The 23030-nt window shown below is 51.7% G+C and overlaps 1 protein-coding gene across 1 annotated transcript in view; it reads left to right on the top strand.

The window, feature by feature from the left end:
* The window catches only part of SDK1 (sidekick cell adhesion molecule 1), a 793009-nt gene that overhangs the window by 656668 nt on the left and 113311 nt on the right, over positions 1 to 23030 (top strand). The window contains exons 18-21 of the mRNA XM_057750135.1: positions 4147 to 4262; positions 6103 to 6295; positions 13913 to 14011; positions 20073 to 20264. Coding sequence (XP_057606118.1) covers positions 4147 to 4262; positions 6103 to 6295; positions 13913 to 14011; positions 20073 to 20264 — 600 coding nt within the window. The remainder of the gene's footprint in view (positions 1 to 4146; positions 4263 to 6102; positions 6296 to 13912; positions 14012 to 20072; positions 20265 to 23030) is intronic.

Below are 23030 nucleotides of genomic sequence, written 5' to 3'. Positions count from 1 at the left end.
TTTTTCTAAATCTATCAAGGTGATCATATTTTTAAAATTCTGTTGATAATGGGGAATTACCCTGATTGATATTCAACTGTTGAGCCAGCCTTGTGTTTGTAAGATAAACCCCACTTGATTGGGATAAATTGTGATTTTTACATATTGCTGAATTTGATTTTCTAATATTTTGTTAAGGATTTTTGCACCTGTGTTCTCAGGGATATTTGGCTGTTGTTTTCTTTTCTTTTTTTTTTTTTTCTCTCCAACATCTTTTTCTGATTTTGGTGTCAGGATAATGCTTTAGAATGTCTTTTACGTCATTCTTCTTCAAATGCTTAGTAGAATTAACCAGTGAACCTTACGTGCCTAGAGTTTTTTGTTGTTGTTGAAAGGGTTTAATTTTGTATTCAAATATTTGATAGCTATTTGACTACCCAGGTCATCCGTTTCTTCTTGAGTAGATTGGAAGTGTGTTTCCTTTAAAGAATGTGTTCATTTCATCGAAGTTGTTGATTTAATGAGCATAAAGATACTCACAATGTTCTATTTGTTTACTACCAGTGGGGTTTATGGAGGTGTCTCCTGATGTTGGTGACATTGGTGACGTTGGTGACTTGTGATTTCTATTTATTCTTCATCAGTTTGGCTAGACATTTATTGATTTTTAAAAGAACCAGCTTTCGTATGAATCGGTTTTCTCTGTTATTATTTTCATTTCAGTGATTTCTGCTCTTTTTCTTTACTCTTTCCTTCCATTTCTCTTTTCTTTTAGGTTTAATTTACTCTCATAGATTCTTAAGCTAGAAGTTTAGATTCTAATATAAACATCTAAATGCTATAAATTCCTCCGTAACACTTCAACATCCCCAAACTTTGATATGTTATGTTTTTCACTTTCATGTAACTAAAAATGCTTTCTGATTTTCCATGTGATTTCCTGTTTAACTCATGGATTATTTTGAAGTGTGTTCCTTAATTTTTAAGTTTTTAGGGATTTTCCACATATTTTTCTGTTGTTAACTTCAAGTTTAATTCTGTTGGGTCATGAAACATACGTTTTGTGATTTCAATTATTTTTAACTTGTTTAGGTTTGTTTTATATGACATATATATTTCAAATATGTCCATCTCGGTTAAGTTCCACGTGTGCTTGAAAAGAATGTGTAGCCTGTTGCTGTTGGGTAGATTGCACAAGAAATATCATGTAGGTCAAGTTCCTTGATGATGTTGTTCTGGTCTCGTAGATCCTTACTGGTGTTCTCTGTCTCCCCTTTTTTTTATTTTTTAATAAAGGAGTGTTGAGATCGCCAGCTATACTAGTAGACTTGTCTAGTGTTTACTTTCAGTTTTGTCACCTTTGCCTTTTGTATTTTGAAGCTCTGTCGCATCCACATTTAGGATCTTTGAGTCTTCTTGGTGAATAGATTACATCATCATTATAGAACGACCCTCTTTATCATTGGTTTTATTCCTTGGTAGGACACTTACTTTGATATTAATTTATAATCACTCCAGGTTTATTTTAATTAGTGCTTTCATGTATTTTTTTCCCATTCTCTTATGTTTAAGCTGTTGTGTCCTCCTGTTTAAAGTGGCGTTGTTTTTGACACCACGTAGCTGGGTCTTGCTCTCATTCAGCTGTGATCGCTCTTTTATTGGGACGTACACACTGCTCACACTTAATGCAGCTGTTGCTATGACGGAATTAAAACCTGCCATCTTGCTAACTCTTTTCTATTTGTTCCATCTCTTATTATTTTCCTTTTCTCTGTCTTTTGCCCGCCTGCTTTCTGATTCATTAGATATTTTTATGATTACATTATTTGTTCCACTCTTGCCTTATTTACATCTCTTTTTCAGACCCATGTGGTGATTACTCTGGAGCTTAAAATATATATCATTCATTAAGTACAATTTGCCTTGAACTCTGTGTATAATTAGAAACCTTACAACAGTACACTTTCAGTCCCTTCTTCCTGTCTTTTGTGCTATCGTGGTCATTCGTTTTATTCCTACTATGTTATAAGCCCACAATAAATTGCTACTATTTTTCAGAGTGAGCCAAAATAAGAAAAAAATACGTTGTATTTACTTCATTTTAACTATTTCCAGAAATCATCAATTCTTTGCAAAGATCTAAAGTTTTGGTGTCCGATATCATATTCCTTTAACATTTGTCACAGTGCATGCAGGTCTGCAAGCAATGAAATCTCTCCGTTTTTGTCTTTCTGAAAACATTTTTATTTTGCTTTCATATTTAGAAGGTATTTTCACAGAATATAGAATTCTGGGGTGATAAATTTTTCTATCAGTACTTTGAAGATATCACTCCATTACCTTCTGGCTCACGGAGTCTCTGATGGGAAGCGCTGTGTTTCTTGTCTTTGTGTCTCATATGCATTGTACTTTTCTGTGTATCTGCAGCACAGACTTTCTGTACTCCTGCGCTAGCCCACGTTCAGCCTTTAGCAATTCATTAAGAATCTTGGCTGAATTTTCCCAGTTGTGTGGTGTCCACTGCTCTTTCTCCTGTACCTTGTCACAGGTGAGCCCATGTTCACATTCCTACTCCTGGAGGAGGTCCATCTTTTCTTGTGTTTCAGACGCTTGGTTGCCCTGTGACCTCAGCTTCCTTACGGGCTCAAGAAAAGTTAAAACTTTACCATTTGTTCAGCTTTTTCTCATGCTTAATGGATGCAGTGTTGTTTCCAACTCTCTGCAGCCCAGGCACAGCTACCCCTGTGGCCATTTTTAGCCTACAAATTTTGGATGGGTGCTGAGTGAAAAGTGGGACAGTCTTCTTGGTGACTTACGGAGCAAGGGACCCAGAGATAGCACAGCCAGAGCAGATGGGGAAAGACAGATGACTTGGAGCGTGACTGGAGGGGCTTGGATGAATTCTGTTTTTCATCTCTGCCTAATGGCATGAGCTTCTGGAGAAGAGCATAAAGAAAGGTTTAGTGATTTTTAACAGGACTGTGCTATGTCCTCTCGTGTTCTGTGCCAGGAGACTCTTGTCTTTGTTTCTGTACTTTGAGCCAAAGGATCCCTTGGGATTCGTGTCTTTCTTTTGGAACAAGCTCCTTAAGAACCAGAATCTTTTTTTTGCATTCTGCAAAAAGTTATACAGCACAGCCAGTGGGCTGGTCCCCTCTCCAGCGGCCACTGGGGTTATCATCCTTAAAAAGCTGTCTGTGTCACGTCACCACCATTTTAAAAAGACTTTTGATTCCCTGTGTCCTACCACATGCACTGTAACCACCGTGTCTGGGCTGTGAGGCAGTCCTCACGGTGACTTGTCCACCTCCTCCGCCCCTCTTCCCCCCGGACTCCACGCCCAGCCATGCTCACTATTTTCTCACCATTCACCAGTTTTTTGTAATACTTGCCTTTGCTCACTCCATCTTCCCAGATGCGAATGCCCTTCTCAAGGCCTCTCCCTCCTCAAAAGTCTGTCCCAGACCTCGTGCAGGCGTCTCCTGATCTGAAGCTTCCGTGCCTTCCTAGGGCAGAGGCTCTGCCCTATGTGTTTACTAGAGGGCCTTGCTTACCGCAGCTCTGTGAGTGTCTCCCCTAGAATGTGACTTCCCTGAAGGCAGGCCTCTGGGCAGGTATATAATTGGGTTCGTAGCTGTTCAATAAAAGAAGTGGGAAGTGGAAAGCTTTAAATGGTGGTTTCTATGACAAAGAGAAATTTAGCCTCCCAATGAATAAATAACGACACGTGAAAAGGGATGATTTTTTTCATATGAAGTATAATTGGGCTTGAAACAGTGGTGTAAACAGGGGAGGCAGGTTTCTGGGTGAAACCTTGGCTTGATCTCAAATATTGGGTAATTGGAAAAAAAAAATAGAGAAAGCTGTTGTTTGCTAGCCATCCCTAGGAAAGGCTCCCCCGTGGAATGAGGTGACCTGGTCCACTTTTCTGTGGACCCCGCCTGCGCCTGCAAGAATTCTCCCCCAGAAAATGAGAAGTCGCCCAGTTCTCTTCTTTGTAACATCACGATTAGCTCCCAAAACACCCAACACCCTCCCCCTCCCCGTTCCCAGTGTTGTGGTCGCCAGTGAATCGTGAGCGGCAGCTAAGAGTCTCCTCTCCTCCCCCCATGTCCCCCCGTGCCTCCTGCCACGTGTCCTGCTGTCCCCGCGGCTCCCCTTGAGCAGTGCCGACCGCACCCCCGCAGAACGTGCAGGTGGAAGCCGTGAACGCCACGACCCTCCGGTGCCTGTGGAGCCCTCCGCCACAGCAGTTCATCAACGGCATCAACCAGGGCTACAAGGTAGGCGCCTCGGGCCACGGCTCGGGGCTGTCGCGGTGTGTCAGCGTCTTGTGGCCAGTGAGGGGGCCGCCCTCATCTCATCAGGAACCCACGGCGTCCAGTCACAGAGCCTGTGACCTCGTGGGGTCACCTTGTATCCAAGGTCTTGTCATCAGCTGTACTGGTTCAGAAACTCAAACTGCTGGTTATCAAGAGGGTGGTTCGTGGGAGCTCCCTGGCCGTCCAGTGGTTAGGACTCTGCACTTTCACTGCCAGGGGTACAGGTTCAATCCCTGGTCGGGGAACTAAGATCCCACAAGCTGTGCAGCGTGGCCAAAAGCAAACAAAACAAAACAAAACAGAGGATGGTTCGTATGGAACACACAGAACTGAGCGGCGTTATGAGAAAGGCCGTCCCCTTAGAGTGACCAGCGGGACTGCAGTCAGCACGTGGACAAACCACTTCTCCCCCGAGGGGCCCTCCCAGAGGAGTGCAGGCTTAGAGCAAAGGGCCCGGCTGCAGCTGAGTGATGTTTCTACCAGGTGAGGGTGAGTAGGTCCCCCTCTCGCTACTTCAGGGAAAGTTCTGTTCGTAGAGCTGAGACCAGCTGACTCGGGGCACCAACCCACACTGAATTAGAGACAATTCCTACCCACCCTCTGTCTGAGTACCAGAATATGTTACCTTCAGAGATGAACCTGGACGCAGGTTCCAAACGTACAGGTCCCCCCTTCCTTTCAGATGAGTGTCTCCTGGTTGGACCGGGAGCCCATCTGAATGTTACCTGCGACTGCAGGTGAACTTGGGAAAGATCTTTATGGACAAGGGATTCCACCTGGTTTACTTGAAAACTTGGTCATTTCAGGTTCAGAGAGTATTATTTCCTCAGACACACAGTTCATTTTTTTTTTTCCCATTTGGATTCAACTTACTAAAACACTTGTTTTTCCCTAGAAAGGCAGATGTAGCTAGAAATCTGCCCTGCCTTTTCTTTTCCCCCAGAGGCATCTACAGTCAGAAGCTTCTTAGAAAGGAGATCATATTGATCAACGACGATGACTCTGCCTCCTCGAGGCTCCCATCCCGTCTCATTGGCCAGACCGGGGTGCTCACTTCAGGGCTTGGCTGTCGGCCTCGTCTCCATAAACACTCCCCACCGGCCTGCAGAGCGTCAATTTCAGACCGCACTAACCCTATCAATTTCAGACCGCACTAACCCTAGAAATGCTTGGAGTCAGAGGAATTAAAAGTCACACTCGTGCATAGTGTTGCCAAAACACTAAAACAGCTTCCCCTGGAATGTGTATATATACTACATTTCTTTAAAATCATAATCAGTCTCCTAAAATCCTTTTCCGAAAACTGGCGTATAATTGTAAGTAATTCACATTGTTCCCGTTGAACCAGGGGCTTCTTTTTGAGTCAGTGTCGGTGCCTATCTGAAGAAGTATTTGTACTGATGTTTCATTGTACTGATCTAGTTGAATAACAGGTAACGTCATCATGATTTCTTAACGTTAAGAAACATATATGTTCTATAACATGTTTAAGTGAACAGAAGGCGAAGGTTTGAGGAGTGTCTGTTTTCCCAGTATGAGTTAAAGTGGATATTTTATTTATATACACATATATAAAATATATATATATATAAATATATATGTTTGTCCTCAGTAATCTATGAGATATCTTTTAAGCTCAGTATTTTTCAATGAGATTATCAATTGTAGGATGTATGGGGTTTCTTAATTATGACTTTGCTTTCTTTGAAGACATATTAATTGCGAAATAAAATGCCGGCGCAGACTTAAGGGTGAAGACATGCGATTAAAAGGGTCTCTTTTTCAACCTGTTCCATCCCAGCTTCTGGCGTGGCCCGCGGACGTCCCCGAGGCCGTCACTGTTGTCACCATCGCTCCAGATTTCCACGGAGTCCACCACGGGTACATAACGAACTTGAAGAAGTTCACTGCCTACTTCACATGCGTGCTGTGTTTCACCACTCCAGGGGACGGGCCCCCAAGCACACCTCAGCTCATACGGACGCATGAAGACAGTGAGTTCTCCCTTCCAAGCGCCTGGTCAGTAGCCGCTACTCAGATGTCACAGAGGTTTGGGCCACTGTCTCATCCAGCGCCGGGCAAGAGCAGAGGGGCCACTAGGAAACTGCATGGCCTCAGGGTGTTCACAGTCTGCTCACCCTGGGGAGATATGTCGCTGAAACCACCAATAGTGTTTGGCAGGGGTGGTCCGTGGACGCCTGGCTAGAGGGAGGAGCTGTGGGGACGAGACAGTCCAGTCCCGGCTGTGCACTCAGCCGTTGGTCTTGTCTGGCTAGACTTCTCTTCACTCAGATTTCAACCTCCAATCCCCTTACCTTCTTCTCGAACCTCCCCTAAAGCCTCCCAGCCTGCGTCTTCCCCAACCTTCCAGGGGGCGTCTCACCCACGGCCCTCTTAAGGCCCTGGCCTTTCCACCGTCTCCCTCTGGTTAAATCACATCAGCTGCTTCTGTGCTCCTAGGCCAGCTGACGCTCCTGGAAAACATTTTCTGAGGAAGCAATCACAGATGTGCACAAAGATTTATATACAATGAGGCTCCTTACAATTGTTAGTAATTGAAAAAAAAAAAAACATTGTGTTCCAAAGGGTCAAGGTCATGCAAGATGAGCTTCCTCGCTTTCCTCCTTCCATCTGAGTTTCCCTGTGTTCTCACCCTCGGTCCTCCTCCCTCCTCTCTCAGAGGATGAAGAGTCTGACCTTTCCTCAGCCCACAGATATGCTCGGGTCCCCTTCACCCAGAAGTGCCAGCTGCCTGACTGTGCTGCCCACCGAGTCACCCAGCTTTCAGTATAAACGACTGCTCTGACCCCTAACCTCTCCCACTCTCCAAAACCTGTAGCCATCTGACTTTCATCCCGCTACTCTGCTGTAACCACCTTGTACTGGCTCCAGGCCCTCAACATGTTAGTGACACAGGAAGAATAGAGATGGATTTCTTGACCCTCTGAGACTGCTGATATTCCTTCTGTTAAAAAGACAAAAAGTAGCTCTGCCACTACTCACTGGTCCCAGATGTCCTTCCCATACTCTGACTTTGATCTGCTGTCTGCTTTTTGTTTAATTGAAATTTTGCTGTGATAGTTATAGATTCACATGAACTCATAGGCAATAATACTAGGCTCCCACGTACACTTTGCCCCGTTTCCCTCAATGGTAACATTTGCAGAGGATAGTCTGTCACAACCAGTATATTTATATCGATGCAAACCGTCAGTCCCGTCTAGACCTCTGCACTTTTATGTGTTCCCTTGTGCGCGTGTGCGTGCGTGTGTGTATGTGTTCAGTTCAGTTCGACACAGCGTGTCACGTATGTAGATTGGTGTGTCTGCCATCACCATCAAGACACTGCATGGTTCCAGTGCCACAAAGATCCTCCTTTTGTAGGCATGTCCATGTCCTTCCCTTTCTTCCTTTCTAACCTATGTGTCCTTTATTTCTTTCTCTTGCCATACTGCAGTGGCTAGAATTTCTAGTACTGTGTTGAATAAGAGTGGTGAGAGCAGACATTCTTGCCTTGTTCATAATCTTAGAAGGGAAACATTTGGTCTTTCACTGTTAAGTATGATATTTTTTATAGCTGTTCTTTTTTAAAAAAATTTTTTTTTATTTATTTTTATTTTTGGTTGCATTGGGTCTTCACTGCTGTGCATGGGCTTTCTCTAGTTGCGGAGAGCAGGGGTTACTCTTCGTTGCTGTGTGTGGGCTTCTCAGTGTGGTAGCTTCTCTTGTTGCGAAGCACGGGCTCTAGGCACGTGGGCTTCAGTAGTTGTGGCACATGGGCTCAGTAGTTGTGGCTCACAGGCTTAGTTGCTCCATGGCATGTGGAATCTTCCTGGACCAGCGATCGAACCCATGTCCCCTGCATTCGCAGGTAGATTCTCAAGCACTGCACCACCAGGGAAGTCCTATAGCTGTTCTTTATCAAGTTGAGGCAATTTCCCTCTGATATTAACTTGAGAGTTTTTGTCATGAATAAATGTTGAATTTTTTTCAGTTGCTTTTACTGCATCAATTGATATAACCATATAATTTTTCTTTCTAGCTTGTTAATTGATAAGGTGGATTGATTTTCAAATGTTGAACCAACCTTGCATACTTGGAATGAATCCCACTTGGTCATGGTATATAATTACTGTTCATGTTGTTGGATCCAGTTGGCCAGTGCTTTATGGCAGATGTTTTACATATAAATTCATGAGAGATATTGGTCTGAAGTTTTCCTTTCCTGTATTTATTGTCTTTGTTTGGTTTTGGTATCAGCATAATATTGCCCTCATAAAGTGTGTTTGGATGTGTTCCATATGCCTCTGTTTTCTGGAAGATATTGTGAAAAATTGGTATTCTTCTTTCAATGTTTGGTAGAATGTTTCAGTGAAATCCTCTGGTTCTAGAGAGTTCTTTTTGGGGAGTTTTTAAATTATAAATTCAGTTTCTTTAATGGTTATAGTACTGTTCCGTTGTTTATTTCATTTTGGTAGTTTGTGATTTTCAAGGAATCCGTCATCTAAGTTGTTGAATTTGTGAGTGTAAAGCTGTTGGTAGTACTTCCTTATTATCTTTCTAGTGGCTGCAAAATATGTAGTCATATTCCCTATTTCATTCCTGATATTGTTGAGCTTTTTCTTCTGTTTTTTGTGGAGGTTTTTGGTCATTCTTCCTAGAAATTTATCAATTTTATTGATTTTTTTGAAGAACCACTATCTTGTTTCATTAACTTTTCTCTATTGTCTTCTTACTTTCAATTTCATGGATTTCTGCTCTTATTATTTCCTTCCTTCTGCTTGATTTGGGTTTATTTTGCTTTTCATTTTTTAATTTAATGGGGTAAGCAATTAGATTAGTGATTTGAGGCCTGTCCTCATTTCTGAAGTAAGCACTTACTGCTATAAATTTTCCTCTTCACACTGCTCTAGCTGCATCCCACATATTTTGATATGTTCTGTTTCATTTTCCTTCAGCTCTATATATTTTTATTTCCTTTGAGACTTCCTCTTTGACCCATGGATTATCTAGAAGTGTGCCATTTCATTTCCATGTGTTGGAGATTTTCCTGTTTTCTTTCTGCCATTGACTTCTAGCTTGGCTCCATTACAGTCAAAGAACACATTGTGCATAATTTTAACTCTTTTCAATTTATTGAGGTTGGTTTTATGTGCCAGAATGTGATCAATCTCAGTGACTGTATTATGAGTGCTTGAAAAAATAATGTGTATTCTGCTATGGAATCTGCTTCATAATTATAAACTTTATATAGCCCTCATCAGATTTTAGGATTAAAGGAGAAAGTTGGTCAAATTTAGGCTTTTCCTTTAAAAAAAAATTATGGCTACCTCATCAAGTCCTGTGCCCATTGGGCCTGTCATAATTGCAGGTGATTCATTCATCCATCTATCCAACATACAAGTGTGTATGTGTACTTGCATCCAGATGTTTGTGGAATGCCTGTTATGTGGGAGGGAGCCAGCTGGGTGTGGAAGGGGGAGCAGAGATAAGTAAGCACAGCCTCTGCCTTTGAGCTCCCAGCCTTATCAGCTGTGAGGTGGACAGGACTGAGGTCAGCGCCCCTGAGGAAGGAGGCCTGTAGCAGTGGCTGTGGCAGCCCAGTGAGGAGTGACAGAAAGTACCTGGGGGAGTCAGGTCATTCTTGTAGAGGAGGCAAGAACTGAGGTCAACCTTGATGGGCAAGCTTTCCATGCAGAGAATGGTCAAGAAGAAATAGAGCCTGTAACGGCAAAGAGAGTGAGAGAGGCTATGAGGTGCTTAGCTTAGCATCCGTGCAGTCTAGGGGTGGGGGTGACCCTAGAGACACAAATTGGGAGCTGACCCAACTTAGCAGTTGAGATACTTGGATGGAGAGAGTCTAGGCACTGGGGAGCCACAGAAGGGTTTCCCCTAGGGCTGTGACTCGAGTGTTTCAGAAGCTCTTTCTGCAGTTGTGTGATGCTGGGTGAGAGATAAATGGGACGTGGTCTGGGAAGAAGACAGTGATGATGTGCGCCTGTCCCCAGCGGTGGGGCCAGCAGCAGGGGAGACCCTGGACGCGTGTCACAGAGAATGGGGCCGGTTAGACGTAGGGGTGGGACGGAGGAGTTCTTCAGGATGACTCCACAAACTTCATCGTAGGTGTCGGGGTAGATGGTGACGCCCTCAAGCTGGGGAACAGGTCCAGAGTGAGGACGCTGGCTTCAGTCGGGACACATTCACATCAAGGCAGCAGCGAGTCTGAAGAGGTCGATTTGGGCGTCCTAGCAATAGCGATCGCGGCCTTATTTTCCAAGGAAAAGTAAGGGAATATAACTGAGCACGTGGTCTAACCACAGATGAAAATAGCTGACATCAGTTCCACCTCAGAGCATCTGAGGTGTGAGGTCCTTGGCAGTTAAAGCCACCTCAGTGGATGCAGGACTCAGGGAATCAGGTGGGCTTAGGAGAAGCAGGGGGCTTGCTGGGCTCTGGCACCGTCTTGAGCAAGGAGGCTGGTGTGAGGACTGAGTGCGGGGGCGGGGCGAGGAGCAGAGGGCCCGCCCAGGCTGGACCTGTGGAAGAGGAAGAGGGGTCCTGCTTGTTCCGAGGCCCCGCTCTCCACTTCTCTGTAGGAAAACACAACCTGACTCCTTTAGTTTGCAGGCGGGATGGGAAGGGAGAGTCCCCGTTACCAAGGGGGTGGCAGTGAATTCTAGGAGCCTCTGTCACGCACCCCCCATGGTTCTTCATCACTTGCACGTTTTCTTCTATTTCATTACTGAAAGAAGAGGCCAGGGCAGCATCTCAGTTCCAATCACAGCCAGGTCCAACTGGATATCAGGCTTTACTTTCCAGAGGACACTTCTTAAAAGTAAAAAATGGCAAAAGCAGAGAACTTCTTCAGATAAATGAGAGAAGACTCCTAGCTGAGATCTTTAGTAAAAAAAGCCCTATTGTTGCCAGTTAAACAGACAAAACTATGGAGAAATGTCCCATAATTCTGTGCAACCGGGTCCACCATTAGTAAGGAAGAGGAGAAATCAGGGATGTCTTGGGAATTGAGGAAAATGGCAGTGATGTCATCTTTGTAGAATTTTCTAACTGAACCGCCATTTTTTTGATAGGCAGGGAGCCTGTTGATCCTATTTAGAAAGATAGAGCATCCTTGTGGATGTGGACCATCTCACTGAAAGGTGGGAGGTAGGGCTACTGTCAGCTGTTGGGGGGGCGGCCTTTAAAGGAGGACTCGGGACTCTGGGTGCTGGAGAAATGGCCCCCATCGCTCTGTAGTGACAGCACGGACGGCGCCGCGGTTAGTTTCACATCCAGCGGGCCTCCTTCTCCAAGTCTTTGATGAAATAAGAACTTGTTGGGGGTGGGGGGTGCGGCACAGTAAAGAGGAAACAGAATATAAATTTAAGCCTAGGCGTTGCCAGCTGGTTTCAGCAGAGCTAGAGGACAAAGCACATGTGGGCAGGAATCCAGGAAGCAGAGACACTGAGAATATAAAAGGAGCAAAAAGCTTTCTTTGCTGCTCTGTGGATCGGAAAAAGAACAAGTCAGTTCAAAAATCCGTCAGAATGTCTTTCTGCAAACAGCACTGGGGGAGGCTGAGATGGTCTTCACAGCCACGCTCCAGCTTAAGGAGTGAGATTTGTCAGAGTGTTCGAGCTCATCCATAAAAAGTCTTTTGAAAGTTTCACCCAGATGAGTGTGTGTGCTGAGGCTGTTACCATTTTTTAAGAGTCACAACTTGTGTTCGGAGGCTTTGTCCGAGTACCAGCTGAGTACCAGGTATTGAATTTGCCCTCTCGGCAAGGTTGACAGCAGCCAGAACAGGGCTGAGGCTCATCGACTGGAATCCCCCAAACTCTACTCCTGTCCGGACAGCCAGCACCCTTGACTTCATGCTCTCCTATTTTAGGCTTAAAAGATTGCATTTTGTTATTATGAGAAATCTCTCCCTGCAGCATTGCCCAGAGGTTGACCAGGGAGTCACGGGGCCCAGTGCTCATTGACTGGAGCAGAAATGAAGTCAGCCCATGTCTCCCCTCCCTTCTCGTTCTCCTTCGTCTCCGATTCTGCCTTTGCGCCTCCCTCTCCTCCTCCCTGATGGGGTCGCCTGCACTTCTCCTGAAAGGGGCACAGAGAGGGATGTGTAAGGGGGCCACGACAGAGAGGAGAGCGGAGCAGGTCTGGCGGAACTGATGGCTGGGGGATGTCTGCCAGGCGCCCTGCGATGCCGGCTGGGGGAACAGTGGAGCCCCTCTCTCTTCCCTTCCCCTTGCCACGTCCCCAGCCCCATCTTAAGGCTCCTGCCGCCTCTCCAGAATTTCCTTTTCCACCTGCTCCCACCCCCTGCGCAGAGCTGGGACGTAACCAGCTGCCCTGTAAGAACATCCCTCTTGGCACCGTCACCCTGTCACCTCTTCCCACACCTGGTCACCACGCAGGGAGGCAGCCCTGGGGCGTGTGGTGGGGGCTTTAAGCCTGGGGGAGCCGGAGCAGGAGGTGGGCTCAGAGCCCCCGGACGCCCCTGCGGGCCCTCCAGGGCAGGCAGGAGACCCGCATGCCAGACCCAGCTCTGGGCCTGGTGGCCACGCCTCCGCAGGCCGTGGCTTCGCTGCCCTGGGCCTGGAGTTGAATCTACGACGGCAGAGGCGGGAGGGTCGGGGCAGATCCGTAATGTCCCTCTGGCTCTGAGAATCCGTAACCTTGGATCTGTTTACCTCATGTTTGGGCCTTTCAGGCCTTTTCTCCCCAGTGCTCTTCAAAGTGACAGCAAGCTCATCTTAGAAATGACTTCATATTCTGACGATACGGCAACTGACAACTAGTAACGACAGCAGCCAACGTGAGGCAGCATTTTTGTGGCGCCAGGAGCACGCTCGCTGCCTTCATGTTTTATCCCATTTCTCCTCAGAGTTCCCTTGCAGTGACTTATCTTTATTCTCCCTGTTTCACAGATGAGCACACTAAGGCTTAGAGCGTCCAAGTAACGGCACCGCCGGCAAGCAGCGAAGGCGGGCTGGAAGCCCGCTGAGCCCAGCATTAAACCACAGTTCTGCTCCTCTGCCCTCCTGCGTTAGGAAGAGGCTACGGTCAGGGAGACTGCAGGGAAACATGCATTTTTGCTAGAAATGCCTCACACCTGCCCTGCCCCTGGGGTCCCTGGGAGAGAGTGCAGGCGGCAGCCTAGAATCTGGAGCAGGTCCGCAGAACCGCCCTGCGGCCAGGTGTGGCCGGCCCCACCCCTGGGCCAGGGCTCCCGGCTCCGTCCACACGAGCCAGAAGCACGCCATGGCCGCAGAGGCGTCCAGGACACTGCTTTCAGCTTCCAGCCACCTGGTTGTTCCCGTGAGACCAGAGCAGGAGAAAGACGCAAAAGGGATTGCATCTAATCTCCTGCTGCCGGTCTCTGCATTCTGGGCGAGGCTGGGAGGAGGCCAAGTGAAATTGTACCTGGGTTGCCTGTGACACCTGGGACGCCCCGTCCCTTCCAGGTTTTCTCTGGCATTTCCTGTGGGTTCTGGCCTGCGGGCGTGATCCAGCTCCTGCCTTCTTCCACAGTTAGAACGTTCCACACAGATCTGACCAGAGAGAATCGGGCTGTTCTGCTAACAGATGACTTTGTTTCTAATTACTAGAACCGGGGGCCGTGGGTCATCTGAGCTTCACAGAGATTCTGGACACGTCTCTCAAGGTCAGCTGGCAGGAGCCCCTGGAGAAAAACGGCATCATTACAGGTAAGGGTCTCTGTCGTCAGAAGAAGGAGGAACAAGTTTGCCCCAACAGAGAGCCACGGACACAGCTCCAAACACCGTGGCTGGCAGGGCCTGGGTGCCTGCCCCGCTGCAGGGTGACTGGCCGTGGGGCAGAGGGCCCGCCCCCCCCGCCAGCAGGACGGTGCCACCGGGAGCTGCCTGCTGTGGCCTCGCTGCTGGGCTGTGGCCTCGGAATCTGGAGATTTGGTCTCCTTGCCTGAACGGGACGAGCCTCCGCGGTCTCGGCCTGGCCACGCTCAGTGTTTCTGGTGCGTGCTTCATGGGCGTTTCCCTCCCTTTGTTCTCACGGCAGCTCAGTGAGGTGACCGCTGAGATCACGACCGTTTTACAGCTGAGGAAACTGAGGCTCAGGCGGGCGGGTGACCCTTCCTGCAGCAGCTGAGCCCGGGCACCTGCCTGTGCGGAAACTGCTGCAGCAGCCGTGGCGCCCTGGTCCTGGCCCCTGCCCACGAGCGGCCGGGCCACACCTGTCTCCTGACCCCGCTGCGGGGCCGCCCGCGTCCCCAGGGCTCTCGGGGGACCTCAGGGCGAGCAGCGCCCGGGGAGCCGGGCACAGGGCTGGGCGCCGGCCGCCTCTCGTCTCCTGCGGGGGGGGCCTCTGGGGAACAGCTCACCTTTTAGGGCTTTTAATGATTTTATTTTATGGAAGAGGTTTCTGAAAAACCGTTCAGATTAGGGCTGAATTTAAATCTTGGTTTGGGAAGAAAAATTGCAGGTTTGATAAAATCCACACAGGCTCTGGCCTTGGGGGACGCTGGGGAGGACCATGTTCCTCGGCTCCCCGCTCAGACCCCTCGCCCTGCCCCGTGGGCATCGTGACGCCCTCAGGGGGCCGTGTGGCATAGTCGGCCTCGAGCGGCTCGGCCACCACCGGGCGGCCCTTTCCATTCAGTAAACAGCACTTGAGACATCCCACCAGCGTGCAGCGTTCTTACAGCGCAGGCCCCACGGCCCGGACCGCCTCCTCTGGCAGCGCCCTCTGGGGACCTCACGTCCATCCACTAGTGACCCGTTGGGAGCCGGAGCTGTGCCTTCCCTCAGCGGGTGGCCAGGCAGTCCCTCAAGTGCCCGGGGGCCCGGGAAGCGTGCTCTCACCAACTGTGCGGCCGAGACACTTGTCCAGGGGTGAGCCCCGTGGACCAGGCACCATCGGCTGTCCCCGGCTGGCCCACAGGGCCAGGGTCCCCTCCCGCCTGCCTGTGTCCTGGGCAGCGGCAGCGTCTGTGGACACCTCGCGCGTGCAGGCCTCTTAGCGTTCAGGCCCTCTTTGAATTTCCAGACAACCACGCGAGGTGCGACTCCTAGCCCCGTCTGAGACCTTGGGTGATACGTCCCAGGGTCGCGCGGCCAGCAGGTGGCTGAGCCAGCACAGGGATGCGGCGTCCTCTCCGCATCGTCAACCCCCAGACGCGGGTTCGACCCGCGCTTCTCACCCAGCCCAGAGCATCCGTGACTCGGGTTCACGCGCGCGGTGACTCGCGGGGTTCCTCGCGTGCTGCAGCCAGGGACGTGCCTGACAGCTCTGCGTACCCAGTGGCCAGGTGCAAACAGCTTAATAAGTATTTGTATCCTAGCTACTCAATAGCCGTTTGAGAAGAGAAGACGCATTAATTGAAGGAAAAGGATGTTTGCATTTCGTTGTTAAACAACCAGTTAGTTCCCGATGGGACATGTGTGCCCCGGGCACTGCCCAGCTTCTCCCGCTCGGAACCAGAGGGGACCTGCCTCCCAGGTTTCCTCCCGGCTTTCACATCAGCCGTGTGTCCTTGTCACAACCGCCACCGAAACTCAGCTTTGCGGAGGCAGGCTGTGTCCACAGGCGTGCAGTGCACTCTGGTCCTGAAATTGCGACTCGCTCAAGCTAGAGGTTTTCAGGGGTCCCTCTACAAAACCGGCAGAGGGGCTAAAACCACTGCCTCCCTGCAGCGCCCCAGGGGACCATGTTCCTACCCTAAACTCCCCCTTCTCTCCTGTTACTCAGAAAACCTCGCGGTGCCAACCCCGCCCACTACTTACCTGCAAGGTGCCCTCTACTCACCTGTGCTCCCCTGTGCAGACCCCCTTACAGAGTGGAGTCCCCAGGTGCAGGTGGTACCACAGAGAGCACCTGTGACCTGATGCTGCCTCCGACCCTCACTTTTAAATAAATTTACGAATCCAGTTCTGCCCTCAAGAAGCTGATGTTTTGAAATACTCACTTCAAATAATGTTAAGTCCAGGAATGCAGAACAGTCAGTATTGAAATTGGATCTCAAAACCCCAATCTGTTGCACATTCTGAGCTCTTCTTAGTAGAGGATTGCCGTGCTGAATATGTAATGAAGAAGCCCTCCTGTTTCAGGGAGTGGAAGGAATTAAACCAAGTGGGGGTGGGGGCGAGGACGGAGGAGGAGGTTAGGGGCTGCAGGAATCCAGTTTAATGTCACTTTGAGCTACACAAAGGGAGGAAAAACAGACAGACTAATAAGAGAGAAAGCAAACCCAGAAGCACCAAAAGCTTAGTAGGAGGCTACCGTCTGGAAGAAAAAGGCTTTCCAGCTCAGGCCCCTGGGGGACCGTCTGTGGCTGAATTAGAGTGAATTGGAGCCATACCTATGGCTGATTTCGGGGTGGGGTGGGGGCGGGGCAGACCATTTACCTTTGCCAGCTCTGCCTTTAGGGTTCACCTAAAGGTGCTGCATTTCCCAAATCTGGCCAGGGCTCCTTGGTGGACAGATTCCACAAGCAGGCAGGCAGGCAGGCCTCCTCCCTTACAGACGCACCCCCCGGCCCCGCCCTCCCCTTCGTGAGCCCTGAGCGCTCCCCTGCAGTTCCCAGTCTTGAAGGAGACCCCCAGGGGTCATCACCCGAGGGGAGCCAACGTCCCCAGCCTGAGTGGCGGCCGCCACTACTCCCGACGGATGGTCATCCGTTCGCACCAGCTAGTAGGGCTTCGTGAACCCAATTTCGCATTTTGTTAAACAGACACCTGTAGTTACGCGCAAAGGCCCGCTGTTGGTTGTGGAACTCAGCCATCGCAGCTCTGGCTGTTCAGAGCCGGGCCGCCCTGCTCTGGGCTGCAGCGAGTGCACAGTGGCAGGTCCGACAGGCCGGGTTGGAGCTGCAGGCAGACGCTCCGCTCTCCCCGCGTGGCCGCGTGGTCCCATGATGTCTGGCCTGTACTGACGCCTTTCCCACCCGCCCTGTGAGATGGGCTGCCAGGGAAGAGGGCCTCCCCGGAGGCAGGAGCCCGGCTGCAATGTCCCCGCAGTCACCTCTAGGGACCCCTGCCCTCCGGAGGGCTCGCTCTGCCCCAGACACTCTGCCCAGACACGCAGGGCAGCGCCCCCCACGTCGACTTGGTTTCCCGTGGGGCATGCTGGCAGCACCCCAAAGGCCCTTTCCAGGCTGAAAGGAGAGAAATTTACCAAGTACAGCAAAAGAAAAGCCGTGTTTGTGAGCAAACCTGGCCTCCAGAGGTCCACGAGGCACCAGCGACACCCCCCTGCAGCCGCCCCGTCAGCACCGGAGGCCGTCAGAGCGGCTGCCAGGCAGGCGGCACTGTGACATCCCGCAGCTGGCCCGAAGGACGCTGGTGCCGGGAGCACCCCGCACCGCCGCAGGGAGAGGGAGGCGGCAGGGGCCCGGGCGCCCGAGCCACGTGCCCCCGAGCGCTCCCCGCGGGAGCTCTGACTTGTGAGGCCAGGGCGCAGACGGGCAGCTTGGAGTGGGATCTATTTCAGAGCAACCAGAATTATCTGTGAAGCTCCTCCGGCCATTCGTCCCAGTCAGGCAGCCGTTGGAGCAGGGAGGGCAGCAGCTGGGGGCCGGACCCCTGGCTGGGGGGCTCTCCCCTCGCCCCCCACGCTGGGGCCGGGGGGCGCTCCCGGCCAGGGCTGCCCGCTCGGGGCCTCGCCCCCCACAGGCCCATGCCCGGTGCACCTGGGCACGGCGTCCAGGCCAGCGCGCCGCCTGCACGGGTGTTTATCGCGACCTTTCCCGAGCACGTGAGGGTCTTCAGTGGCCCGTTTGGGGGTGTCTGTGTCCACGACAGCACACCGGACGGTCAGCTCTGATGCCGGGAGGTCCTGGTGGCTCTGTTCTGCTCACGGCACTGGAATTGCTGTGTTTGGGCTCCAGGTAGCCATGTGCAACAAGATGCTGTATTTTAGTAAATTTTAATGAAGAACAGCTTTTAAACGAATAAAATTGTCTGACAGACAAGGTTGTAGCGTCCACGACACACGTAACACACGGACGTAACGACACGCGAGGGTGAGTCAAACGTGAGCCGCGCTCTGGCGGGAAGGTGAGGCAGCTTTAACGGGACCGGAGTGCGGGTCGTTTCTGACTCACCCGCGTGCACACGAGAACAACAGCCTCCTCCTCCTGGGCGTTCAGGGGACACCCCGAGAATCACCCCGCGTGGAGCTTCCTCGGGCGAACCCCCCGAGGCCACGGTGGTCTGCAGCGGTGCCCACGCGCCCCGCGCCTTCCGAGAGCAGGTTGCGTGGAGCGAGGCGCCGTGGGAGGATAAGGCCCTGGGCCGGTTCTGTCCGGTGCAGGAGCCCCTGGTGGCCTCGGCTGCCCCCTTTGTAGGGAGGTGGCCGTGGCTGCAGCCCCGCAGCTCCGCCCCGAGGCCGGGTGAGCTTACACGCGTGCAGGCTCGGGGCACCGCGGGCACGTCGTAGGCACTCTGTGTGTGGGGAGTTATGAATCCTCCCTGCCCTGAAGGTTTGCCTTTTATTCATTGTGCAGTTAGTTCCAAAAATCCGAATTGGCAAAAAAGAAAGAACAGGTTGATGTAGGGCGTCGTGATGGTCGTGCCGGCCCACCAAGAATGATGGGGGCCAGAGGTCAGGGCGGGTCCCTGGGAGGAGGGAGGCTCTAAGGCCCAGAGTCAGGCGGTGGTGAGCGGTCGCCTCCGTGGAGGGGAAAGCGGGGCGAGGGCCCCGAGAGGCAGCTGGAGCCGCGGGCCTGGCGGGCGTCGGGGGTGCACACGGGCCGGGAGCGGAGGTCTCAGGGCTTCCGACGTGCAGCGGGCCCCCCGCTCCCTCCACGGCCGGGCGCCCCGTCCGCGCCAGCGTGGCAGCCCCGCCAGCGCACACGGGCCGTCGGGCTGTGGGGCTGCAGACGGGCGGCAGCGTCTGACTTTTTTTTTTTTCTTCAAAATGCCGAAGTCCCGAGACGCTCTCCGCTAAGTACTTGTTTACCTGTGAGTGCGAGTTTCTCACTCTATTTATTGCTTTCATCAGAGTAGAAGGAGCTTGAAGACGCCTTCCAGTGCTCTTGTTCCTGAGTTTATCGGCCGGGAAGGCAGAACAACAAGCGTGTCAGCACTTTGCCTTTGGCCCCAGGAGCGTCCTCCATCACCGCCTCCCTCTTTAGGAGACACTCTTAAAAGTCCTTTAATCACATAAACCTCTCCAAGGGGCCTGACTCAGGGGCTGGCTGGGTCTTTTTTCTCTGAGCCCCAAATCGCGATGGAATAAATTGTGGTCGTGGGCCTGCCGGATGAACCGAGTACAGGAGAAATCAGATGTCGCTGGGAAAACAGACTCAAAGGGGGAGGCAGAGCTGCAAGCAACACGCGTGCCCCGGGGAGAGAAACTTTAAGGCAAAACGCGTGTATCAGTCATTCTGTAAAGGGAAAAGTGGCAGTGTTTCACAAATTAGTTCCAAGCCAGGAGCGAGCTGCTGACTTAGGGTACCAGGTAGTGAAAATATCAGCTTATAAAATGGAAATACGGAGGAAGCACGTCTATCTTTTGACGAGAAGGTTGCCCCGAGCACCAGACTGGCCGTCATCCCTCAGCCCAGCCCCATCCTCCTGCCCACCCTTCGCCTCCCAGGGCCCGGCACCCGGATAGAGGTGCCCAGCTCCGGGTCTCATTTCCGTGGGCAGTGGACTCACAGGGGACTTCGGTGGGCCTGGCCAAGCTCCCGGCTGCTGCTCAGACCCTCCGGGATAAGCGCATGGCCTAACCTCTGCCCCCGGCTCCGGGGTGCCTGGGACTAACCCTGTGCCCACACTTGCTTTCCAGGCTACCAGGTCTCCTGGGAGGTGTACGGGAAGAGCGACTCGCGGCTTGCGCTCACCCTCAACAGCTCAACGCACGAGTATAAGATCCAGGGGCTGTCCTCTCTCACCACCTACACCATCGATGTGGCGGCCCTCACTGCTGTGGGCGCCGGCCTGGCCACCTCGTCCACCATCTCTTCTGGGGTGCCCCCAGGTCAGTACAGTTGGGCCCGGGCATCCCCACTGCCGCGTTTCCCTGGGCCATTTCTCATGCTTGGAGTTGATGGGCATCTTTGTGCAGAAGTCCTGGGGGCCTTTAAAGAAGGGGTGTCAGCTCGCAGCTCAGATGGTCGGGGGTCAGTGAGTATTACCGTTAAGACCAGGAAGCACAAAACCGTACTCACTCAACGAAACAGTGAAGATGTGGGTTTGAGGGGAAGAATGAGGGGAGGGTGGAGAGGAAAGGTACAGAGGTGGAGGGGAGAGGAAGTGGAGTGGAGAGCGGGGCGCGTGTCCACACGCAGCAGGGCCAAGGGGACCCCTCTCTCAGGGCCTTTCTGGAAGTCAGATTATCCTCCTAAATGTTCATCCTCACTCCAGCTTTGGAAATTGGACTGTTTTTTCTCTCTACAGTTTACGTTTAAAATGAAAGTGTTTTTCCAAGGAATTCACAGACACGTGGGTGTGAGAACATGTCGTGGGGCCATCAGTTCAGTTCTGTAATGAAAGCCAGAGGCCTCTTGCTCTTTAAAAGACGTCCGTTGGCCTCGCTGTGGTCTTTGAGAAAAGCAGATGGTCTCATTCACCAGGCCTCAAGGGGCTGAAACCAGCCTTTATCCCCGTAGCACCCTCCACGCCCAGTGAGGTTTTCGTAACCTAATTATTTTCTTGGAAGGGTGACACAGGTGACTTGAAGAGAATACAAAACAAATAAAATGTACACCGTTTTAAAAACCCCTGCAGGAATAACCCTGTCCGCCGTGGGCTGCCTCTCCTCCCGGGACTACATTTCATGAGAAGCCGGGCAGGCCACGTGGTGGCAGAGAAGGAGAAGGGAGTGTCTCCTGTGCTCTGAGCTGTGTGACCCCACGGGGCACCGTCTACCTTCCCGGCCGTCGAGGGCGGCTTGAGCCCTCAGGGTCCCGAAGCAAGGCTTTCTGTCCACTGACGAGCAGTGGCCACGGCCCTCCCTCTCGGGCAGTGGTTCTCACGGGTCGCGAGCAGCAGAATCCCGAGGCCGCCCCCAAATCAGTGCTGGGCCCCCTCCCCCGTGGCCGGCCGACCCCTGGGTCTGGGGCGAGGCTGGAGAGCTTGCTGGGGAACACGCCCAGAGGGCATCCACACTCTGGTGGGGACCACACTTGAGGCGACCTGATGTTTTTTTAAAGACATTTGCAAAGTACACATATCCTTTCTTAAGAAAGAAGTCTTTGGCTTCCAGAGAGATTCATTTATTCTACGTAAACAGCCAGTTTCCAAAGCACACATTTAAAGTGTGGTTAGTACTTTAATAACTAGTAACAAGATGCTGATGACGGCGCATGACTTAATTTGTTAGAAACGACTGACGTACAGCAACAGGGGTGACACTGCGGCCACGTCCCAGTGAGCAGGTTGACCAGGTTGCTTCCTGGACAGTTTGCACACCGTCCAGCCAGGGCCGGGAGGTGGGCGAGTGGACCTCACCTCTGTGCAGCCTCTGCCCCCGGCGTGACGGTGACCCGCTCTGCCCTGGACGCGGGGCAGGGCTGGAGGGGAGACGGGCCCGGCGGTGCCGAGTGAAGCTGATACCCAGGCTCGGGGGGGCCGTGGGGCTGCTGTTGCTTCGCGAACAGGTCGGGTCACCTGTCGCCAGGGGTCCACCCTGCCTGGGGCACGCCGAGCAAAGTCGTGTGGTGATGGTCACTCTGGGGCCGTGTTCCGTGTGCTGTGCTTAAGGTTTACATCTGTTAATGACTGAAGAACCAGCTAAGGAATCCAGAGAGCTGAGAAATATACAGAAGAGTCACTTGTCCTTCGATTTAAATACTTTCCACTCCAAATTCATTAAATGTGACGTGGAAAGGACCCTTGAGAGCCTAGCGATGCGTCCTGTGCCAGTACTGAATTGATCACCAAAGTGGTCTCACTCTCTCTGCGCGAGACCCAGTCTGCAACACCCCAAACACGGGCAAGTTCGGATGCCGTTCCTTGGATACGGCGCCACCTGAGAGCCTTTTCTGCTGCTCACGTTGCATCTTTCTTGCCTTCATTTCATCCCGCTGTCTTTCTCTAGAGCTTTTGCATTGCCCAATCACGTAAAAGCTCTCCTTTTGAACTCACAGTGTCTCACTTCTGAGTGGGACAGGCTCCTGGGGGGTTGGGACAACCAGCCCCAGGGCCTGTGTTCAACCAGGAGGCTCAGCCCCAGGCAGCCTGAGACGAGGCAGCAGCGCAAAAGCCACCGGCCCCTCGTTCAGTTGCCAGAGCAACTGCGCACAGGCAGAGTGGGAAGAGTGCTGCACTTTCACCTAAATCCAGTTGTCTTGGAAACCAGAGCCAGGAAGCCTAGGGCTCAGGACCCGCACATCTCCCCGTGTCAGGCTGCCTGGAGGCACACGGCGTGCGTACTCCCTCCTCTTTCCAAGGCATCACAGCCCCTGTCAGAGGGAGGGGGGCGGTCGGTCTTTTGCGTTGCTCGAGGAGCCTGGAAGAATTACCTTCGTCCATCCTCTCCTCGCTCTGCAAGTGTCTACTGATCACCTGCTGAGCAGGGAGATGAGTGACACACGACCCGACCTTCAGGGTTTGTCATTTGGGAGCCACGTTCACGCATGTCCAGCAACACTGCACGTGGCCTGGAGCCTAATGGGCCACCACATAGGAGTGGAGCTCATGCTGAGAGCTCGTTCCTGGAGAGCTGTGCGTCTCACTCTTGTGGGTGCGAACACAACCCTGTTTTGGTATAAAGGCATTTTGGAACTGTGTACTTGCCGCCTTG

This window comes from Hippopotamus amphibius, chromosome 9, assembly GCF_030028045.1.
Source record: "Hippopotamus amphibius kiboko isolate mHipAmp2 chromosome 9, mHipAmp2.hap2, whole genome shotgun sequence".
Classification (NCBI taxonomy): Eukaryota; Metazoa; Chordata; class Mammalia; order Artiodactyla; family Hippopotamidae; genus Hippopotamus; species Hippopotamus amphibius.
Note: the sequence above shows the minus strand (reverse complement) of the source record. Positions and strands in the feature narration are given on the sequence as shown.